We start from the raw sequence: 21,302 nt of genomic DNA on the forward strand, positions 1-21,302 counted from the left end.
ACTAAACCCATTAGCAAAATACAAAACAATGTCTGGGCTGAGTTGAAATACATATTTTGTATTGAAGTACATTTAAGCAGTACTATAACAAATCTGCGTTGAAGCTTGAATTTCAATAGGAGTTAGAGAAAATGTTTCTGAATAATTTATGGCAACCGGTTCGTAAGCAGAATGTTGTATCACTATGGTAACGGGATCCGGCCCCGGTTGTTTGGTATCTACTTCCGGAAAAATCGTACCCAAAAAAATGATAGGGGTACATGCTAAATCGCTTCAAAAACTCGAGATAATTTCATTTGTTTATCGAAACCTATCAAAAATTAGAACTGTGAAAGCATAAAATTTAATTTTTTTTTTGATATCGGATGCATTTCATGAAGATAAGATGTTGAATGAAGAATTAGGATAAAACAAAAACGATCTACCACTTTAAATTTATCATAAATACATCCTTTGTGCCATAATTGATGATCTTTAGTGAGCATTTATAACTATAGTGTACATGTACGTGTTTGGTACGCACAAAATTCTGGTTTGGTATTCATTGGTATACGGTTTGGTAATACCAACCTGGTTAAAAATTTGAATCACAAATAAAAACGTAGGACAACTTAGTGACAGTTTTATCCTTTCGCGCAGTCAAATTAACACAGCAAGAGCCGATACATAATAACCATCATAGAAAACAATTACATTTGTATACATGTCAGTTTGCAACCCTGATGTTTAGGTAGCTGTTATATAAAGCTTCGTTATATCAAAGTATTCATTTTTATATTAAACAGCTTATATCCAATTCTCCATAATTTACTGACCTGTGGTGTCATTTCGCATTTCGGTTGTTCAACTAAACATATTTTAAACATTGGAATTTATCAGGATATTCCGCTCAGGGATCCGCTGCTGGGCCCACTACTGTCCGTAATATTCGTGAACGATCTACCGGAAATCGTTATCTTTAAATGTATGTTCAAAATTATAAAACAAAAAGCGGGAAAACGAAATAATAAGTATATTTGATCGCGATCAAAGCACTCTGTTACGCGAAATTAAATTTCTCCCTTCTTGTAATAGGGGTCTCCTCTCTATAATCGGGGGTTTGGGGACAAGGGTAGGTGAATAATATGAATGTACATTTAAACAGAACTAATTCTGGACTTCGTTAAACAGCATTGCACTTTTTAAAATTGTATAATTCAATGGTTATGTTACATCTGTCTGCCCTTCAAGCATCTTAGATATCAAGCTGAGGCCAATGGGTACCCGTTCTATCCTAATTCTTCATTCAACATCTTATCTTCATGAAATGCATCCGATATCTTGAAATATTTTCATGTTTTCACGCATTTTCTCAGTTTTGTACGGAAATACGATCCAGGTTACATGTTTGTATACAAAAGACGATACTTTGTTCTCATTTTCACATACTATTGTGGGACATATTAAAATTTTACGCTTTTACTGTGGGTAGGCATTGGTTGCGAAGTCGTATTGACGTCGTCCATCTTTGCATGTTACAGAGTAATGCTACCTCCATTTTGGTAGGTATCCATTGTGACGTGATTTTTTCAACTCTCGTCGTTTTCTCTGAAAAGTATGACTTGAAACCCCTCAAACATTTGACATCACAATAAATACTTATGCTCAAGTGCAGATAACTCTGTTATATGCAAATACGGAATACGAGCGTGACGCCATATTTATTTAGAGAAACAACATGAGGTTCGCTCACAAAATAATGACGTCACAATCTCAATACCTTTCCTCACGGAAATGATTCTGTAAAATGCAAAGACAGAATTGCAAAGTTTCCCCTTAATGCTCGTTGTATTTGTACTCACCTCTCCTGGTAACTTTGAGGTTGTCATGGAAATGAACGTTGGACGAGTTAAGGAGCTGTACGACTACACTAGTTGTTACCAGAAACAGGCACGTGTACAGAATTTGTTTTCTGAGTGGTCTTCTCACTCGGCACCAGGCCATGTCCCACGCATAGTTTAAACAACTTCCAATCTGTAAAGGTAAAAGTGTCGCAATAACTTACACAACTCCCAAACTGTAAAGGTAAAAAAGGCAAAATAACGTCTAAAAATATCTGATACAACTCCCAATATGATAAAGAAGAAAGATTAAAATAGTTCATACAACTCCCAATATGAAATGGAACAGAAAACTTCAAATTAATATGGATACAATATCCAATCTCTGCATTGAAATCTCCAAATACACTTTAAAATTGTTCATACAATTTCTAATCACACACTTTACTAGTTTCGTGAAAAGGTCTCCACAACTTTCCTATCTGAAATGAAACAGAAGAAACTTACTGCCATGTGAACTGATTCCATCTCATATCTTTGATTTGGGGTCAAAACGTTTCTTTTAAAAGCTAACTTTCAAATCTAAAAATGTAGAATGATTTAGCGACAAGTCTTGAAATCGGGTCATTTTTTCTCAGTGTTGAGATTCTTGCCTGGAACTTCAGATACATTGTAATAATTACATGAGACTGTTAGAGAAACTGGCCTTGTGTAAAGAAGGCTAGCAGTTGTACAAGGTATGCCAAATGGAAGCTGGACAAACGACAGAAGGTTTAGTCTTACATTGGAAGTTTCAAAGAGAATGTAATTAAAGTAAAGTAATGAGATGTAACTTCGTTTATGAAACTATTCATCCTAGAAACTGGCAAAGAATACAGAAGGTTGGTTCTTGTCATATGATAATCCTATCCTGAGGTATGCCGCCAGAGACAAAACAAGGACATTCCACCCGGCAGTACAGCCAAGATTTCAAGATTTCATTTATTCATTCAGACACACAAAATAGTATATACGATCAGACTTTTTAAAGTGAATAGACGGGCAAAAAACCAGTCTAAATGCGTTCATTGGCCTTCCAAAAGTTCTCACATATTAATACGACGGTAAAGTTCTGCTTAGTTTCCCAGTTCTGACCATTAAAGTAAAAGTTGAAAGCATTGAAAGCGAGGCTGCGTGGAAATGTAACCACGGACATAGTCAGCCGGGAGGACGTTTTAGGATTACTATACTTTAAATTAATTTCTTCGTACGCAGACAGATTTTGGCGAGAGATTTTTATTTTTCTATTTCATAAGAAATTATACTGGATACATTCACACCATTTTTACCGACTTGAGCCATCCTTGCCCGACTGTTCACTTTAAACAGAATGGATGCATGACAGACAAAATACAACAGCATTCGCAGAGGAGCCATAACATAAATAATGTACTGATACACATACATATCCTTAATCTGCCGGATTTATCACATGTAATCCGTAACGATATCTCACAAGGCTTCGCTCCCTGTATTAGTCTATATTGGTGGACATTACTTTTATCATACATGTACCAGTGTACATTCACAGTATATATCAATAATACTCGGGGTATTACCTCAGGGTGTTTAACCTATATTGGTCATTTTGAAATGTCTGTGCAGAATCGATAATCACCGTAATATACGCTCTATTATAGGACTCAGTGATTTCCACCGATGTGGTTGATGGCCGTGATGGGAATGATGTTTACCAAGTAATGTTGGCCATTAGAGCACAGTAATCCTATTGTTTGGGAGTGATGTACCCGGGCATGTGACATAAAATGACTGAAGCTTAAGTGCCACGACGATTGTACATATATTTATTTAATGTATTGAGTGCCAGTAAATTGGTGGGGGCGATTTGATTCATACAATGATGAAATGATGGAATCTCTGGTTTAGTTTTCATTTAGTTCAATAAACAGCTTTGATCATTCATTTTTATTTACTTTACAAATCGATAACCCAGATGTCAGTTCGCGTGGGGTCTTAGAAAAGGAGTCAACCGAAGTACTCGGAGAAAGCCCACGACCGACGGGTGACTTCTGACCCTTTGCTTGGTAAGATTTGAAACAGAGGTACATTTAGTTCTGTGTTTTGACTTTGTTTTTTAAGAAGCTAAGACTACCCATAATATTTTGGAAGACTGTGGCCCATATGTTTTCAGTTTGTTTATTGCCAAAGGTCAAATATCCCCTGAATGCAATGTAATTACTTGTGGCGAGTGATGGTATGGTTTGGGAGACTGCGCTACTGTCATGTTTAATTTTGGCTAGATTTACAATGTTCAAGATAGCGCATGCCATTTAAGTAGGCCTCCCAGTGCAATGAGTTAATTTTGTATGCTGATCGCGTTTTTATGTGGAGACAACAGTACATTAAAAATGTGGTTACGTTTCCATTGTTGAGCGTCCCATGGAACACAAGTTTAAAGATGGGCCCCTCTTAATGCAATATTTTTGGGACTGTTGCATTATCTTCAATGAAATCATATGCTAACAACAGTAGGATATGCCTCGTGGTAAACATTGCAATACCAGCTGGAGTATCATCACACTAACTATCCTATGTGATGAGTGTTGAGCACTGTAATGTCATTGATACAGAAGAGGGGACAGAATACAAGAGAGGAAAACGTTCAACCAATGACCAAGACGGGTTTTAGAGATGTAATATACAAACTAGATCTGATTGACCCGGCAGCGATATCACTACTCCGGCAGGAATGTCACGTACACTTAAGCCATGGTTCAAAATAGCAAAAAGAAAAATTCTTCAGATAAATCCTAAAGGCGATATTTTAAATCAAACTGGGCTAATCAATACAGAATGATAGAATAAAATATGAAATATTTTACACAAAATTTAAAATACAAGATAAATCACTGAACATAAGTCAAATGGCTGATGTTAACATTCAAACTTCAGTCACAATAAACGTACGTATCGTCAAATCCTCAGAGATAAGGATATTGGTCCTACAATAACAAATGTCCTGCGAAAATCATTTCAGCGTAGATTTGAACGCATTTCATACACTTAGTTTCAGGATACATGTGAAGTCATGTGTGTAGTCATTTTATAAAAAAATATTTCGTTGAAATAATCTTTTTAAGTATGTTTTCTTTTTATAGCGACAAGAATGTACAATAAGAAGGTGGTTATCAACGAGGGATATCTGTACTAATATACAGGGTACCCCAAAAAGCATGTCCCGTCTTTGGTAGGTAACAACTTTGGCAATACTAAACCTTTTTTCGAAATTCAAAATGCTTTTGAGGGCAGGAGTATCCTAATTTATCTTCATTTGGTACACGAGTACTGATTACAATCACAATAACGTGTGATGACGTCATGATAGAAATGATGACGTCATCTATGTTGTCACGATTCAGTGACTTTCCATCAACATGTAGATTCAGGCTAGCATTATTGAACTCTACTATGCGACCAAAATATCTTCTACTGTAGTGAATGTAATCTTACAGAAATGACACCCAGTATGTAGCTGTCCATTTCCGGACGTAAATTCAAAGAATTGTATCAAGTCTTGAATTTAAGGGACTGAATTCCGAATGCTATAAAAAAGGTGTGGACACCCCAAACACATTCTTTAACTTAAAGTTATCAAATTTCTGAACAATTCGCAAAATTAGCGAAATATGAATTTCTCATTAATTTCGACGCAAGTGATACGAAAAAAGATAATTGGCCACATTATTGCTTATAAGTAAATAACGCGTATGTCATCAGCTTAAGTTGGCAGATTCACCCATGATATATAAACTACTGAACCTTTTCCGTTAAAATCCACATCATAAAGCAAGTCATTGGTGAAAACAAAAACACATTCTTATATATTTACGGATAAAGAATCACACTGTAAGATCACAGATTCCATGATTACACTTTCCGACATAAAACTATTCAAGATACCATTACTGGTCAAGCGAAAATCAGTCCAACCTGCCTTAGCGACCACATCTGTACTAACACCACCAGATATAGGTTAATAGAACGAGTTAAACCTTACCTTGCCATATAGAATTGAAAGCCTTATGCTATCTAGAAAAGCAACGAGTACATCTGATCTATCGCCCAGGTGCAATGCATAAGCTATATAGATCTTTTCCAATGTGCTAATTTGTTTCTATTGGGGAAAGTTCGTGATTCTGAATCTGAACTCAAACTGAAGACAACAGTGTCTCAAAAACTCTTTATGAATATTGAAATTAACGTTATAGCCCTATAACTGTTTGCGTGGTCTTTTGGTGACCGATTGCCTTTACTGAGTGTCTATTTTACTTTATGATAAGATCGGATAAAGAAGTGACTGTTAACAGTATTTGGTGTTCTCAATCACAAGGCTAGCGGGACTGTAGAATCAAACCAAAAATAGATTCCTTGAAATCCCCTTGCTCAATCACAAGGCTAGCGGGACTGTAGAATCAAACCAAAATTAGATTCCTGGAAAGCCCCTTGCTCAATCACAAGGCTAGAGGGACCGCAGAATCAAACCAAACCTAGATTCCTGGAAATCCCCTTGCTCAATCACAAGGCTAGATGGACCACAGAATCAAACCAAAATTAGATTCCTGGAAAGCCCCTTGCTCAATCACAAGGCTAGAGGGACCACAGAATCAAACCAAAATTAGATTCCTGGAAAGCCCCTTGCTCAATCACAAGGCTAGAGGGACCGCAGAATCAAACCAAACCTAGATTCCTGGAAATCCCCTTGCTCAATCACAAGGCTAGAGGGACCACAGAATCAAACCAAAATTAGATTCCTGGAAATCCCCTTTTGGGCACAAGATTTCATAGAGAGGTGAATGTTTCGGAGCCTGCTGATTGGGTATTCAGGGCGCATCAGTTTCAAATGTTTAATGTGTGGGTTGAGCAATACATGTAGATGTAAAATATGTAAAGAAATTTTAAAATTCTGTCAAGTGTGTGTCTGACAGGGGGAGGTAATCAATATTGGACTTTCATGAATATTTTGGTTAATTTTTGGTGCGGAATTCAACATAAGATGACACCCCCACATAAAAGTTTGGCAAGATGGTAGATATTAATTTCTTTTTATTCACAGGTATGCGAGATGCCATTCTTCAAAATTAGTGACAGGTGACCAGACTTGAAAACTTCATTTAACCTGGACAGTGGCAAACGTTAATATATCGTATATAGCGAAATCATTTGGTTCTGCGGTCTCTATAGACTTCTCATATTTAGATATATCAGAAACCTGTCTCTGCTTAGAAAGAAACCTTTGTCGGTTTTTATTTCGTTGAACGATCCATAATGTCTCCACAACATAGTACAAAATGAGGAGCGGTCAAAATCTCTATGGACTATACGTTAATGTAGTGTTTACATTTTCTGTCCTTCTGATAGTAAACAATGCCCTATTTAAGCTGCTTGGGGATATTAATATTACTGACCTTTACCTTCTGTAGTATTTATAATACACGTGTTTACACGAATAAATGGTTGTAACATTGATATTACACATGTGAATGTATATACCATGTATATCCAGCATTAGATTTGTGACACATATGTATTTTAACCTGTCTATAAAGGACACAAAGCGGACAAAGCAAATTGTCCTTTATAGACAGGTGTCTTTTATACAGAGGTCGGTAATATATTCAACTGTACCAAATGGGATTGATAACGGCGAGTTTGTCCTTTATAGACAGGTGTCCTTTATGTAGAGGTCAGTTATATATCCAACTGTACCAAAATGGGATTGATGATGACGAGTTTGTCCTTTATAGACAGGTGTCCTTTATGTAGAGGTCAGTTATATAATCAACTGTACCAAAATGGGATTGATGACGACGAGTTTGTCCTTTATAGACAGGTGTCCTTTATGTAGAGGTCAGTTATATAATCAACTGTACCAAAACGGGATTGATGATGACGAGTTTGTCCTTTATAGACAGGTGTCCTTTATGTAGAGGTGGGTAATATATTCAACTGTACCAAATGGGATTAATGACGACGAGTTTGTCCTTAATGTAGACAAGTGTCCTTTATGTAGAGGTCAGTTATGTATCCAACTGTACGAAAACAGGATTTGATGATGACGAGTTTGTCCTTTATAGACAAGTGTCCTTTATGTAGAGGTCAGTTATATATCCAACTGTACCAAAACGGGATTGATGACGACGAGTTTGTCCTTTATATACAGGTGTCCTTTATGTAGAGGTCAGTCATATAACCAACTGTACCAAATGGGATTGATGACGACGAGTTTGTCATTTATAGACAGGTGTCCTTTATGTAGAGGTCAGTTATATAATCAACTGTGCCAAATGGGATTGATGACAACGAGTTTGTCCTTTATAGACAGGTGTCCTTTATGTAGAGGTGGGTAATATATTCAACTGTACCAAATGGGATTGATGACGACGAGTTTGTCCTATATGTGTTTATATTTTTATATATGTCGTTAATATATAGAAGTCGGTTTAATAATTAATAGCACGGGTTGATGAGTCAGTCCTTTGTAGACAGGTGTCCTTTATACTGAGGTGTCCTTTATAGAGAGGTGTCCTTTATAGAGAGGTGTCCTTTATACAGATATTTTTGACTGTATACATGTACTTTATAATCATTTATATATTATGAAAGCGCATGAATGATTAATGTCATACATAACTATCTCATGATCAAACTTAACTGTTACATTTCGGTACTCACTTATTTTTGGAGCATCCGAATTCATGTCAATACTTTTCCGACTTTCGGACCATTACAATATACCTATAACACGATGTATCAATAATAGAACAATGTGGGGTAAGCCCTTGGAGAACACATTAATCCAGTTAGCTAGTTTGAACAGACACACGATGCAAATCTATGCTCAAAGAAATAAAATAATTGAACTATTTCACAAAATGTGTCAATATCTGAAATTGCCAAGCTGAAAAAAATATTTGACGGTGTTCACTTGATCCGGTTAATTACACAGTGATTGATAATCCCTTCATGTTAGAACGCGTAAGAGTACAATACCCTGTTAAACGAACGTTAAATATTGACACGCGTGATTTCGGTGTCAAGGTAATAGCGTGGTGAATTCCTGTACAATCCGTGCTCTATTGACAAACATATATTATAAGTGTAGTTGTAAGGATTTAAAACCCCAGAAATTAGCTAAATAGAATTTATGCTGTTTAAAACTGATACATATATACATTGTACATGTATGTGTATGTTTTTGTCATAAAGAGCCTTGATTTAGCCTACAAACACGGATTTATTTCTGTTTATTTCTTAAGTTTAGATATTATTTACCTATTTTATCATTCCAATCCTTGTAATTTAGTTCTCTTCTCTGTTCTTATAATTACAAATCGTACTAATCCTTATTAACCCGACCTAAATAGTGACTCACAATAAAGAAATCGTGTATAATAATATTTATATGTACAGACCGACAACGTAAAGGACCTACATCTTACACAAAGGAACGGGGAAAGAAAACACGGGTAAATGAACTTGATACCCCTACACGAATGACCTATACCCAAAGAATGTTGTCTCACAAACACGAAGAATTTATAACACAGGAAACAGCGACACATGTTACCCGTATACACTAGTATCTCCGCAGACGACTCGTATTTTACTAATATTAAACTGCCACTCGTTCAATATGATTTAAAGACTACTTCAGTTCGGTTCAGCCATTTATTGTGTATCTTATGCGTTTACTTTCCTTACTTCTCATTATGGTGTTTAATTATTGGTGATTATCTACGCATGTATATGCATATAAATAACCCATTGTTGTAATTAAATATATAAACCTAATAGAAAAATCACGGAAGTGGTTCAATATACTGTATATGTTCTGTATTGTGTCTATTTCCATCGTCTTGGCATACATGATAGATTCACGTTAAAGCTTATCAATGTCAATCGAAAGCAGCGACAGTAAAACGCATCAACCGTAACGCGAGCATTAACTGTTAAGCATTTACCATGGAATTGCATATAAAAATAAAAGCCAAGTTAAAATAACTGACGTTGAACTTACCTTATAATAAGGAAGTATGAGAGACAGAACTACTCTGTGGGTACTCGTTAAATACCTCTCTGTCCGACACTTAATGCAACAAAATACACAGGTGGGATCCACACAGGTATATAGGGAAAATACAACAGTGACTATCCCAAGCACGTGTTCTAGAATAGACTACGGCGGCCGAACTACAGCAGATATATATACACACAAGAGATCGATATATTCATTGTACGATGTCTGCCTAGCTAGCTATGGTATATGTCTGTGTATCACCATGCGTGACGATGCGGAGTCCATCTAATCAAGGATTTATGAGTTTTAGCAGTTACGAAGGAGGTTCATTATCAGACCACAGTTCAGTTTTACCACACTGACCAACCGTGATAACATATATTATGACGTTGTTTTTATCAGTCGAAATTAATTATTGATATGTTCATAGATAATTATTACCGATAAAACACGGTTCCTCGCAAATATTGATTGGATTTGACAGTATTAGTATTTCCTAAACAGATTCATTGCTTTTTTGCTATGTATTTTTCATTGATATGAATACCTATATACAAAGCATCGGAACTACTCATTGTACCAGCTGTGTATGATGTGCAGTGTACAGTATAATAGGTAGCTCCAAAATAATGTACAGTTTTAGTGGGGAAGACAATTCTGGGTCCACTTGTACAAAACTTTTGACGACTCCCTTACCTATTCTCCCAAAAATGCATTTCCCATAGGCTTTGACTACAGTCATAGTGTATGTAGCTAAATATCTTACATAATACTTATTGACCGCCAAAACAAGAACATTGTTTTCGAAATCCTAATAATCGAAAATCATGTTTTAGTCTCCTCAGCATTTCATCTGCTAGCATCCTATCTTATAATTTCTCATTCTGATCATGGGAGCATTACTAACGGATTGAGACGAAGGAAAGTGACGGTGATAGTAAGATACCATGATGATTCATACTATAAACACAATATAGTGGGCCTCTCAGCAATTTCCACCTTTATACATACAGTTTTATCACATAACTACACAAAACAATTATCACTTCGCTCGTAACAAATTGGATGACTAATTACATTAATCTCAGATTACATCTAAGTATAGTCATGCCTACATGACTGTATCAATAATAGAGAATTATTGACCAATGAAATGTAAGCAAGACCAAATTTTACCCATGAAAAATACGTGTACATAAAATCAGGTATCCCAGCATAGCCAATCAAAGGTCCGATATGAAGACCAGGTTTCCGCACAGGAGTAAAATGAGTTGTGATGAACGCTAAAGAAACCCTCACAGGTAAAAGAACATTTTTAAATGAGCTAACGACACTTACTAGAACAATTTCTTATTTATCTTTATCAGCACTCATTTCTCGCGTGTTGCCGTGGGCTCCTGACGCCTGCCATGAGAATCGCGATAATGAAACAAATGCCTTTTGGATGTCGAACCAACATGTGAATACCTACAGTCTACGAAGATGTCAAATTAATATTTGATGTTGAAGACACTTGCACGTGTTTGCATGTGGAAAACTTTTAATGTTTTATGTCTTACGGATATAAATCTGAAAGCAAAATGATGACTTAGGTACATGCGCTTATCAAGAAGAGGATAAGACTAGCCTACAGCAAATAATTAGCTATCAAACGACATCTTAAGCATAATCAAAACGGCCAAAAACTGAGGAAAAATTTGTGGAAAAACCCCCACTGTCAAATATGTACTTAACTAAGTTTTCTAAAGAACCGGCAATATTGTTACATATGACAAAGGATTATATTCAACAGGTCAAGAAGTACGTATGTACTCTTCAAAAGACAGAAAGACAAATTACCAATAATTTGTCTGCTGCATCAGTTACCACACATTATGCAAACCGAGAGGTAGCTGATAGGAGACTTCCATTACGCATGCATGGAGGCATGTCTTACCGTTGGTGTACAAAAATGCAGCTTTGAGGATATGCTACAAAGAGACAATGCTGGATTAAGATAGCTTTGTCTGCAATGTAACAACATTTTAGATGATCACTAAAGTTATCTTTAAATAGAATTGTTCATGTGAACGTTTTTCTTTGTCCACAGTGTAATGTGACACCCAGTCGTTCGCCTTTGTGAGTCGAACCTAACTCTCCTACCCGGTCGAGATGTTCATCACTTTATAACAATGAGAAGGATTGTCCAACTAGTTTTTGCCGTTGTCTATAAAATACCCGTGTGGAATGAGGTTTTACTTGTCTGTCTAAATGAAAAAAAAGACCTTCGAAATGGCCCCTGTGTATACAGATTGAGCCCAAAATGAAAGTAAACAAGTTTTATGGCAGATGATTATTCCTAGATAACCATGATACGAATTTAGAGATTCAGATTGAAATACAAGTTAAAAATATCAGTATAGATACTGGATAGGTAGATGAAAACTTCATGATTTTTCAGTGCTGAAAGAATTTCATCTGAATGACCCCCCTCCCTTTATTTTCTATCTTTTGTTATATGAGAACGTATACTTTAAATATAGAACCACAGGGATCTGAGAATTAGTTACAGATTATATAATCATGGACCCATCAGAGTGCCCTAAGACCATTTTTAGACATTTTACAGGTCTAGATTAAAAACGATAAAGATTATACTCTAAATGGTATATAGCACCATGTAGAGAATGATTTTTATTGGTTTTTAATCTAGACCTCTAAAATGTCTAAAAACGTTCTTAGGGCACTCTGGTTGGTCCATGATTATATAATTTGTAACTTATTCTCCGATCCCTGTGTATAGAACATGGTGGCTTATCAGATTTTAGTAGTGTTAGAAGTATATGCCAAACGTTAACACTGTAGTCTATGGAAGAGCATTCAGTTGGTTGTTCTCTCTAGGCAAGGTATCATTCGGGATGGATTCAATATCGCCTGTCCTTAAATGACCTTTGATGTTGATTTGACGTTAAACAAAATAGAAACCTAAGCACAATCTGCGTCGACTTCAACTTTTGGTTAAATCAAAGCGTACTATCAATTTTGAAGAATACAGAAACGCAATAGGTAATTGACTTGTACACACACACTTTGATTTTGAAACTTCCCGAACAGATTTCAGAGATTTTGAATTTATTTGATAAATCCTTTGTAAACATCTGATAACGTGAAATATTCATTTAAGATTTGCTAATAGTATGAATTTTTAAGAAAATCTTCTGTTTGTACGTAATATTATGTCCATTTTTCGTACTGAAAGTGAATAAAGAAATTAATTGATTAAGTATCCTGTATCAGTATTTTACCGTGATGAGTTATCCCCCTTACCTGTATGAAGCAGGAACTACATGGATCTATATGTATCTTCTTTACTCTGATCTTCGTACTGGGCTGTACACCATGTTTTCGTCCTTCCTTGCTCTTTTGTCTGGGCCCACTACTGACGTCAGCACTACTCCCCGGCTTCTCCATGGCAGATCCACACAGAAACGCACTTTCTTGAATTAAATGGCGTAGAAATAGTATTATATACAAATAAAATGTATACAATAATTCTTTATTTGACGCTAGACCCGGAAGATTTTACTGGTGCAATTTTAAAATTAACATAACAAAACAATCATGAAATATATTTGTGAATTTCATTTAACAAAGTATATACACATGTATGACTATCAGATTATCAGTAATATTAATCAAAAAGGTCTATACTCATTTCACGATTGACTGAAAGTTGTATTTTATCAATCTTAAATTAAATATAATCCCGGAAGAACCTTCAATACAATAACACACATTTTATTTCTAAAGGTGATCAAAATATGTCGTAAACACCACGGTCCTCCTCAATATCACGTAAACCAGGGAAGAATGGTTCTATAAACACATACCCAGTAAAGATCTTCACGAATACCTGCAGATAAATCAAGGGAATGTTATCGATAGCACGACAAACTATTTTTTACATCCAGCGGCTATTTTGAAACAACATTTTAAATAATAGCATTGCTTTCCATTAAATCCCACGTGTCGTATGTTGCACCTTTGGAACCCATTTGTTTGTACATTTAGATCCGATAACTAAACAGGGTGAGTTCAGAATAGTGTCCGTCGACATTGTCCTGGGTATATTTCGACGTCCATTACCCGAGTACAAAGAACCGTAAGAGTTACTGGTATTGCAGTGACCCAGATACCCGAAACCTTTTCCACATATCCACTAAATAACTCCCTTTACGTTTAAACACCATCCAAGGTTAAGATCGCGACACTACTAGAAGATATAACCACACAACACTGCAACAGTTGTAACCTATGTCTTGTAATGTTCAAATTGTCAGAAGAACAAGAACGCCACACGATCTTGTAAACCTTTGTTAGATTAACGGACTATTATTGCAGCCGTTTTAGAGAAACACTACACATCTTTAATTTACTTCTCATTCATTTTATTGCTTGTGCTTTTTCCTGTTTTGATCCCATTGCAGTTTTATACATCAATTAAGTTCGAAACTGTTTAAATATTGATATTTTACGAAACATAAACACCACATAGAACCTAACCATACTTTGACTACAAGTCATTCTGTAGACGACAATAGATATATCAAAACGTTGTCCAATCAAACCTGTATACACATGTAAAATATCTTGTAGGGTTCTACTTCGACCGTTATCCGAAATCTACGTTCACGCCAAGATAATTAGAATGTTCTACATGACAAGGTAGGAGGAAATAAATGTTTGATATCATGATGGGATCTAAAATTGCTGGAAAATAAAAAAGCGAATTTTATAATGATTAAATTGACTTTTGGTCAAGTTAATACATCATATTTAACCATTCGGAATTCAACGTTAAAGTTATTTTAAGCCCAATTCAGATAACACAGGATTAATGTTTCATCATTGTATAATGTGCTTATTTTAAATCCACAATATTACAAAATATCCTTTGACTCGAAAACAACAAGGTTCGTTACATTAGGATAGTGCAAACTTCGTCACAAATATGATATTGACTAAATTATCTAAAAGTAGTAACAAATGTATGGTTAAAATTTCAGTATATCGACCTCAATGTTTTCCTGTTTCGTGATCTACTGATAATATACTACACACACGTTTTCTTGTGTGATTGAATTTAGTGTCAAGAGGTGAATATGTATAATGTCTTGCTGCGACTATAGTACTAGATACAAACAATTGAATTTCAATGAGTTAGAAGAACTCGCCGAATTTCCCATGGTGCGGTATCAAACGGAAGTGAAGAAATGTGTTAGTTTACAGTAATATAAGAAGCGACACGATTTTTAGTTCTTTGACTTATTTATAGTTTGAATGAATTGCCATGGGAACAATAATATATATGTATATATATCAGTCTATTGACATAGAATTCTTTTTCTAAAACAGATGACAATATTAACATTAAACTACGCATTTTCTAGATATGAATTTATGTTAAAACAAATTACATTATACAATGCAATAATATATCAAATGCACTTTGACCTGGTTCCTGTAATGTTAATGTTTGTTATAGTTTCATTTGACAATTGAAGTATTGTCTAGTGATCGTTGCTGAGAAGATAATAGCTACAACAAGAATAAAGATAACAGACATCGCCTATATAAGCCCCTCCCCTGTACAGTCAGCTCTAACCTCTGTATTCATGTCACCTGTTTGTTTCTAAACTGTTGCTCGTATCATTCTTACAAGACTACTGCATAGTTGCTAATATTCGCAGGATTTCAATTTCGCACAACTTTCGAACCATAAAATCCTATCAATCCAACGATACTATATGGCAATATTGTGAAATGAATAGCATTTCGCAATACCATATATTAAAAAGAAAATATACTTTTTTTCTTACAATGTGGGATGTTAAATAAGAGCCTATCAAAACATGAAATGAATTACAGAAGCAATTGACGAAATCCCAATATACTACAAAGAAACAATATATTTTGCTTTCAACATGACTTAGAACTGAAAAACAGTAATGTCATTTCACACAAGGCTGTATAAATATGTATACTTATTCACTCATACTGACTAGACTCATGATAGAGCAGACCATACAGTCACGAAGTAAGAAAACAAAACAAATCGTGAACAAATGCAGTAGATTTTATAGGAAGCTCCAAAGATAATTAAAGCCTTTTTCAAATATTCTATTGATAGCTGTCATACTTCCAAATTCGTTCTGTTTAGATGTTTATTGCTGGTGACGTTTAACGAGGATCGCCTAAGATTATACGTTTTCGATACTGTCGATACGATCTGGCAAAAAACAGTTTTCTATGAGTATATTAGCTAGCATGTACGTGGTTCGTTCTTTTTCTACATTTAAAAGACTCAATACATGCACTCTATTCAGACAATTATGGAATTAATTTACCGAAGACTTCCCTAGAAGTAAGGTCAGGGACTACCTTACGTTAAATATTACAAACCTGAATAGATTTACGTCGGGTGCTGAGCGACCACAATACGTCTCAAAGAACATTATATATCCTAGCCCTTCAGTACGTCTATAGATTGTGATAATGGAAATCAATTGAACATAGACTTATTTACTTCCTTTAAGTAGGTCTCAATATAACGTAGAAATTTTATTTACTTTCTGTAAGTAGGACTCGGTACTACTGTAACTTGGTATAGGTTTAAAGGTTATTGGATATCTAGTCAACAATGTACATTTACGTATGGCGAGTTGTCCAAAGGTAAAGTTTTCTTGGGGGTAACATTGTACTTGATAGATCTGAAGTTAAGATTATATCTATTGGCATGACTTTTCAAATTTGTTTTATTCAATGCTTCTTCTAAACTTAGTATTCATAAATCCCCCAAAAAATATACCAACCAACCAAACAAAATAAACAAAACAACCCCTATCTTAGCATTGCCCATCTTTGAAATTCCCATTATGTTTATATATTTGAAAAATTATAAATAAAATTGATTGTAATTTTAGTTCAAAGTTGATTGTCATAGCCATGTCTTAAACTACATGTATGCTTTCGACTTCATAAAAGAAACAGAATAAAAGAGTGCAATAAAGAAAAAACGAATGAAAGGATATCATTTTGCCATGTTTTACGACCACTCAGTGATAAGCAAAGTACTTTGAATGAAGATATCGAGGATCAGCTGCATATACATGTAGTATGCTATTCCAACCATTCGATTTTTCCGGGCTCGTTGTTATTTTAGATTTAACGTTAAATGGGTAAAAGGATGTTTTCATCGTTTGAGTCCTAATTAATTAAATATTAGAGTAGAAATTATTGTTATGAGTTTTTGTGAATTCAGTTAAAAAATGAAAAAAAAAATGAAGAAGTTTGTCAGAGTAACCTAATTCAGCATATGGTCTATAATAGAAGAATCTTAAAAAATCCGGGCAAAATGTTTAGATTTGTCAATTGAAGAAATGTCTATATAACGATTCTTCCTTTAAATCATTACTTGAGACACTTAAGAAATAATCAAAAGTAATCGGCCTAGAAATTTATTTAAATACATAAATATCATAAGCTTAGTCAAAAACTCTTTACTACACAGCCTGTTAAGTTATCGTAACCGTGTCTATGTTCATAGGCGATCACGCAGACGTATTTTAGACGCTATATGTATTCTATAAAATTGAACACTATTTAACGTTGTCTGACAAATCTTAAAATATCTGCGAAAGAGAAAACTATTTTTAGCGTATAAGGTCATCAAACTTCTCTTTTACCTTAGGCAGCTGATATGTAGAAGAGTACAAAGCCAGTTCAGTAATGAAAAAATGCCTATAAGAAAGTCTTTCATTAGTATCAGCAAGAAGGTCTTTCATTAGGATCTTTAGGTACAGACACCCTTGACAGGACGTTTCTGATGTGTATCATTCATGCTGTTTTCTTTTTCTTAGATATATCTATACATGCTTGATATGAGCTGAATGGTTTCGTTTTGTTCCTTTTAGGGCTTGACCGTGGTGTTTATATGAAATATGAAAACATCAAAGTCAAAAGAGAACAGATGAATGGGAAGCAATCACAAAAGACAAATATTGCAAGTTTTGCATAACATGAGCTACCTTACTATATCACCTTACACGAATAATATGCTTCTTGGAAATCTTGAATATTTCGAAAACTGTTGCTGTCTCAGATATCAGGTTCCCAGGTCATGAAACAATCTTAGACTTAAGCTTTGACTTAGCCGATCATGTATGGCATACCTTTTTGTAACGTCATATTTGATTGGCTAATCTAAAATTAAGACAGTTTGGGAGTTTTTAAAGTCTGTTTCATGATCATGAAGTCAGCTATCGTTGTACTTGCATATTTCTACTGGGTCACAAAGAGTGTGTTAAAGATAAGAAGCGTATCTCATTTGCCTATTAATATTAATAAATCTTGAACCACGTACATGTATACCAGATTTTTACAAAAAGATAAAATAGATAAATCTATTAATAAAATCCGAATGCAAGGGAAGACGAAAAACAGCGTATACCATGTATTCACAAAAAAAAAAAAAAACCCAAAAAAACACTCTGTATGTGAAGGACATTTTTTTACACATTTTATAGTATTATATTTGCAATAAATGTAGACTAGAATACATACCACATTTCAATGGCCTTGCCCATTGTGCTGTTAGAGTATCAGATGTATACACGAATCTTCAATCTATATAGCTTCCTATTCAATTGTTTTCTTCTGCGAAGTCGGGCCTTGTGTAAACTACAGAAGTAAATACACAGTAATCATTCCCATTCTGCTGTCTCCATCTATAGGTTAGACATGACGATGCTATTTTTGTACATTAGCAATAAATAATAAACGATTTTTGGTACAATACACGTCAGTCAAAAAGGGAAATAGCTCAGCCGACATGTTCGACAGATTGTCACAACAACCACTGCCCAATGACCAGTCATTCTTGTGGTGGTGTTTCAGGTGAGTGCATAAATAATTGTGTACACATACGACCATATTTGCGTTCAACAACCAATATACGTTCCTCTAATTTAGTGTAGTGTAATTGGAAGTAAACAAACGGACTTATTATTTGCTTCATTTGAAACTAGGTCAGCGACATAAAACACATAAAACAATAAAAGTAAACATTGTCTTTTAACATATACATTGTATATCTAATATTTTTATTATAAAAAACAACGCTATGGCTTCTTAAGAATTTAAAGGTAGTTCAATCAATGCTTAATTCATATATGAAAGGATGTCCTCGCATACACAGTCAATAATATATAAAGTTTAATCAAAGTTATGATTAAACACTTTCAAAAACGAATCTGGAAAATGTCTGTCAAGTGAATGTCGTAATAGGCGTCCAATTTCTATTTTATTCGTTTGATTATTTCCATGTTATAAGTCAGAAATTGGTTTTGTGCTTGGTTTTAGTAGTGTACATATGTAAACAACGTCAACAAACAGAGTTTTAACATTTCATTGCATGTCAGACCTATTCGGTAGGTCTGTCACAAAATTGGATCATTATTTATATAACACATTAGAACCTGATTCTCATTTCAAGATTTAAGTTGATTTCAGATGGGCGATAAATTGTTTTATTCTTGACAGGATTTCAGTGAAGATCATGCTCAGATCGTCATAAATCAACTAAAAGAAAGAATCCATATTAGATAAACGTTTTTGATATTTGAAGATTTGGTGAACTAGTTTAGGAACATGTAAATTAAGTCATCCTAGGCTTTTGGCGTTCACATATCTAAGCTCATACATGTTCCAATCAAAGTTTATGACGGACGCCTTGCAGATTCCCAGACAAGTTTGAAATATTTTTAAAATAATCCGATGCAGTTAAGAAATAACATCAATGCTTATAATTCACTCTTGAGACGTCTAAATGAAAACGAGAGAGGACAAAAAAAAAAAATGAAAGATAAATCAAAATAAAAGAAAATGAAAATAAAAAAAATAATAGAAAAATTAAATGTACGATTACATTGATTCACCAATGAATTATTTCATTCAAAACCAGTAACAAAACAGAGTGTTGTGTTCTACATAAAAACAAATATTTTAAAATTAGATAAGATTCAATAAGATTATTTAAAGCATTGATGTCACCATTTTGATTTTCCATTTCATCGTGTTATAAAACAATGTCTTTGTAAACTGTGTACAAACACATACTGGCATCAATCTTTATACTCAATTTCGAAGACAACTCTACGAAATATAATCCTTTTAAGGTTCTATTCCATTGATCTATGAATGATTTTTTTCCCAAATTAATAACTGATATCTATTGTGATTTACGGTATTGTTGCCTCATCGCGCAATTATCAAAGGAGGAGTGTCAATTTGGGCCCTCTGTTGGCCATGACCGATAAGCACTATTTTTTGTTTTTAGATACCCGGGGGTTAGGACATCACGATAATACGTATGATTAAGGTCAGGCCGGAGTCCCTTGTCAGTTATGGGGGGTTAAACAAGAGGGACAATCTTCTGTTTTGTCAAGTTTTGTTGGAACCAAATTATATTTCTAAATGATTTTTATGAAATATAAAGCATTTATATGTTAAAAATAGAACACTTTGGAAAATATAACTTAGTGTCATATGTCATATCTACCCCCTCTGTAAACAAAATATAAGGCTTATCGGCTATGGCCACCAGAGAGTCCAAATTAACACTCCTCCTTTGTTAAAGACATGCGAATCAAATAATGCTGTATCGTGCATTCAAACGAGGAAACTTAATGCAAGTATATTGTCCAGACAAAACCCATTTTTCATTGTTTTAGCACTTATCGTTTAAATCGATCGCCATCGCCATGAAAGGATGAAGGATTACAACCAGATTATGTTACACAGTCACTTCGATTTAAACTTGAGCGAAATGTTTTCGTAACGACATAAATATTGTCGTGGGTGATTTAACAGCAGTGATGCGGGTTGTAAGAACGATTATGAATTTTAAATTACTATTATTGATTGTTGGCAATGGTATTGCTCATGAATGAGTTCCGTATGTATACTTTATAATAGATTCATTGTCTCTCGATAACCTGATACAAACGGACACATGCTTCGGTTCACGATCAACTCAAATGATGTGGATATCGGGAAAACAGAAAAACACACGTCAATATCAACACCAAATATCTACATAATTGAATTTGTATTAAAATTCCGTGTAGGGGGTTGTGGATATTTCGGTATTTTAAATCTGACAATGAAAATATAAAACCATTGATGTTGACATGAAAAAATATTGCTTCTATACCAACCCTGGGACCTAAGTGGCCTAAAAGAAAAAAAGGCCGCTACCTTTCTTTAAAACGTTTTAAAGAGGTCATTTACAAACCATTTAAAAAGATATGTTTTTATCTCAACTCAAATATTTCAACTTTTCAGCTTTAAAAAATATAACTAAATAT

General features: G+C 34.6%; 1 protein-coding gene across 3 annotated transcripts in view; it reads right to left on the bottom strand.

Annotated features, from left to right (window-relative positions):
- Positions 1-18,792, bottom strand: part of LOC138329176 (alpha-1,6-mannosyl-glycoprotein 4-beta-N-acetylglucosaminyltransferase-like) — a 42,826-nt gene extending 24,034 nt beyond the window's left edge. The window contains exons 1-3 of one of the 3 annotated variants that reach the window (XM_069275973.1): positions 18,499-18,792; positions 13,204-13,373; positions 1,842-2,013 (exon numbers count right to left, since the gene is read on the bottom strand). In XM_069275973.1, the coding sequence (XP_069132074.1) occupies positions 1,842-2,013; positions 13,204-13,347 (316 nt within the window). In that variant the 5' untranslated portion in view covers positions 13,348-13,373; positions 18,499-18,792. Of the gene's footprint in view, positions 1-1,841; positions 2,014-9,897; positions 10,076-13,203; positions 13,374-13,766; positions 14,227-18,498 lie in introns of those variants that run through there. The other 2 variants (XM_069275972.1, XM_069275974.1) reach the window with 2 other exon arrangements.
- Between the last annotated feature and the right edge of the window lie 2,510 nt (positions 18,793-21,302).

The sequence above is a fragment of the Argopecten irradians genome, chromosome 8, assembly GCF_041381155.1.
Source record: "Argopecten irradians isolate NY chromosome 8, Ai_NY, whole genome shotgun sequence".
NCBI lineage: Eukaryota > Metazoa > Mollusca > Bivalvia > Pectinida > Pectinidae > Argopecten > Argopecten irradians.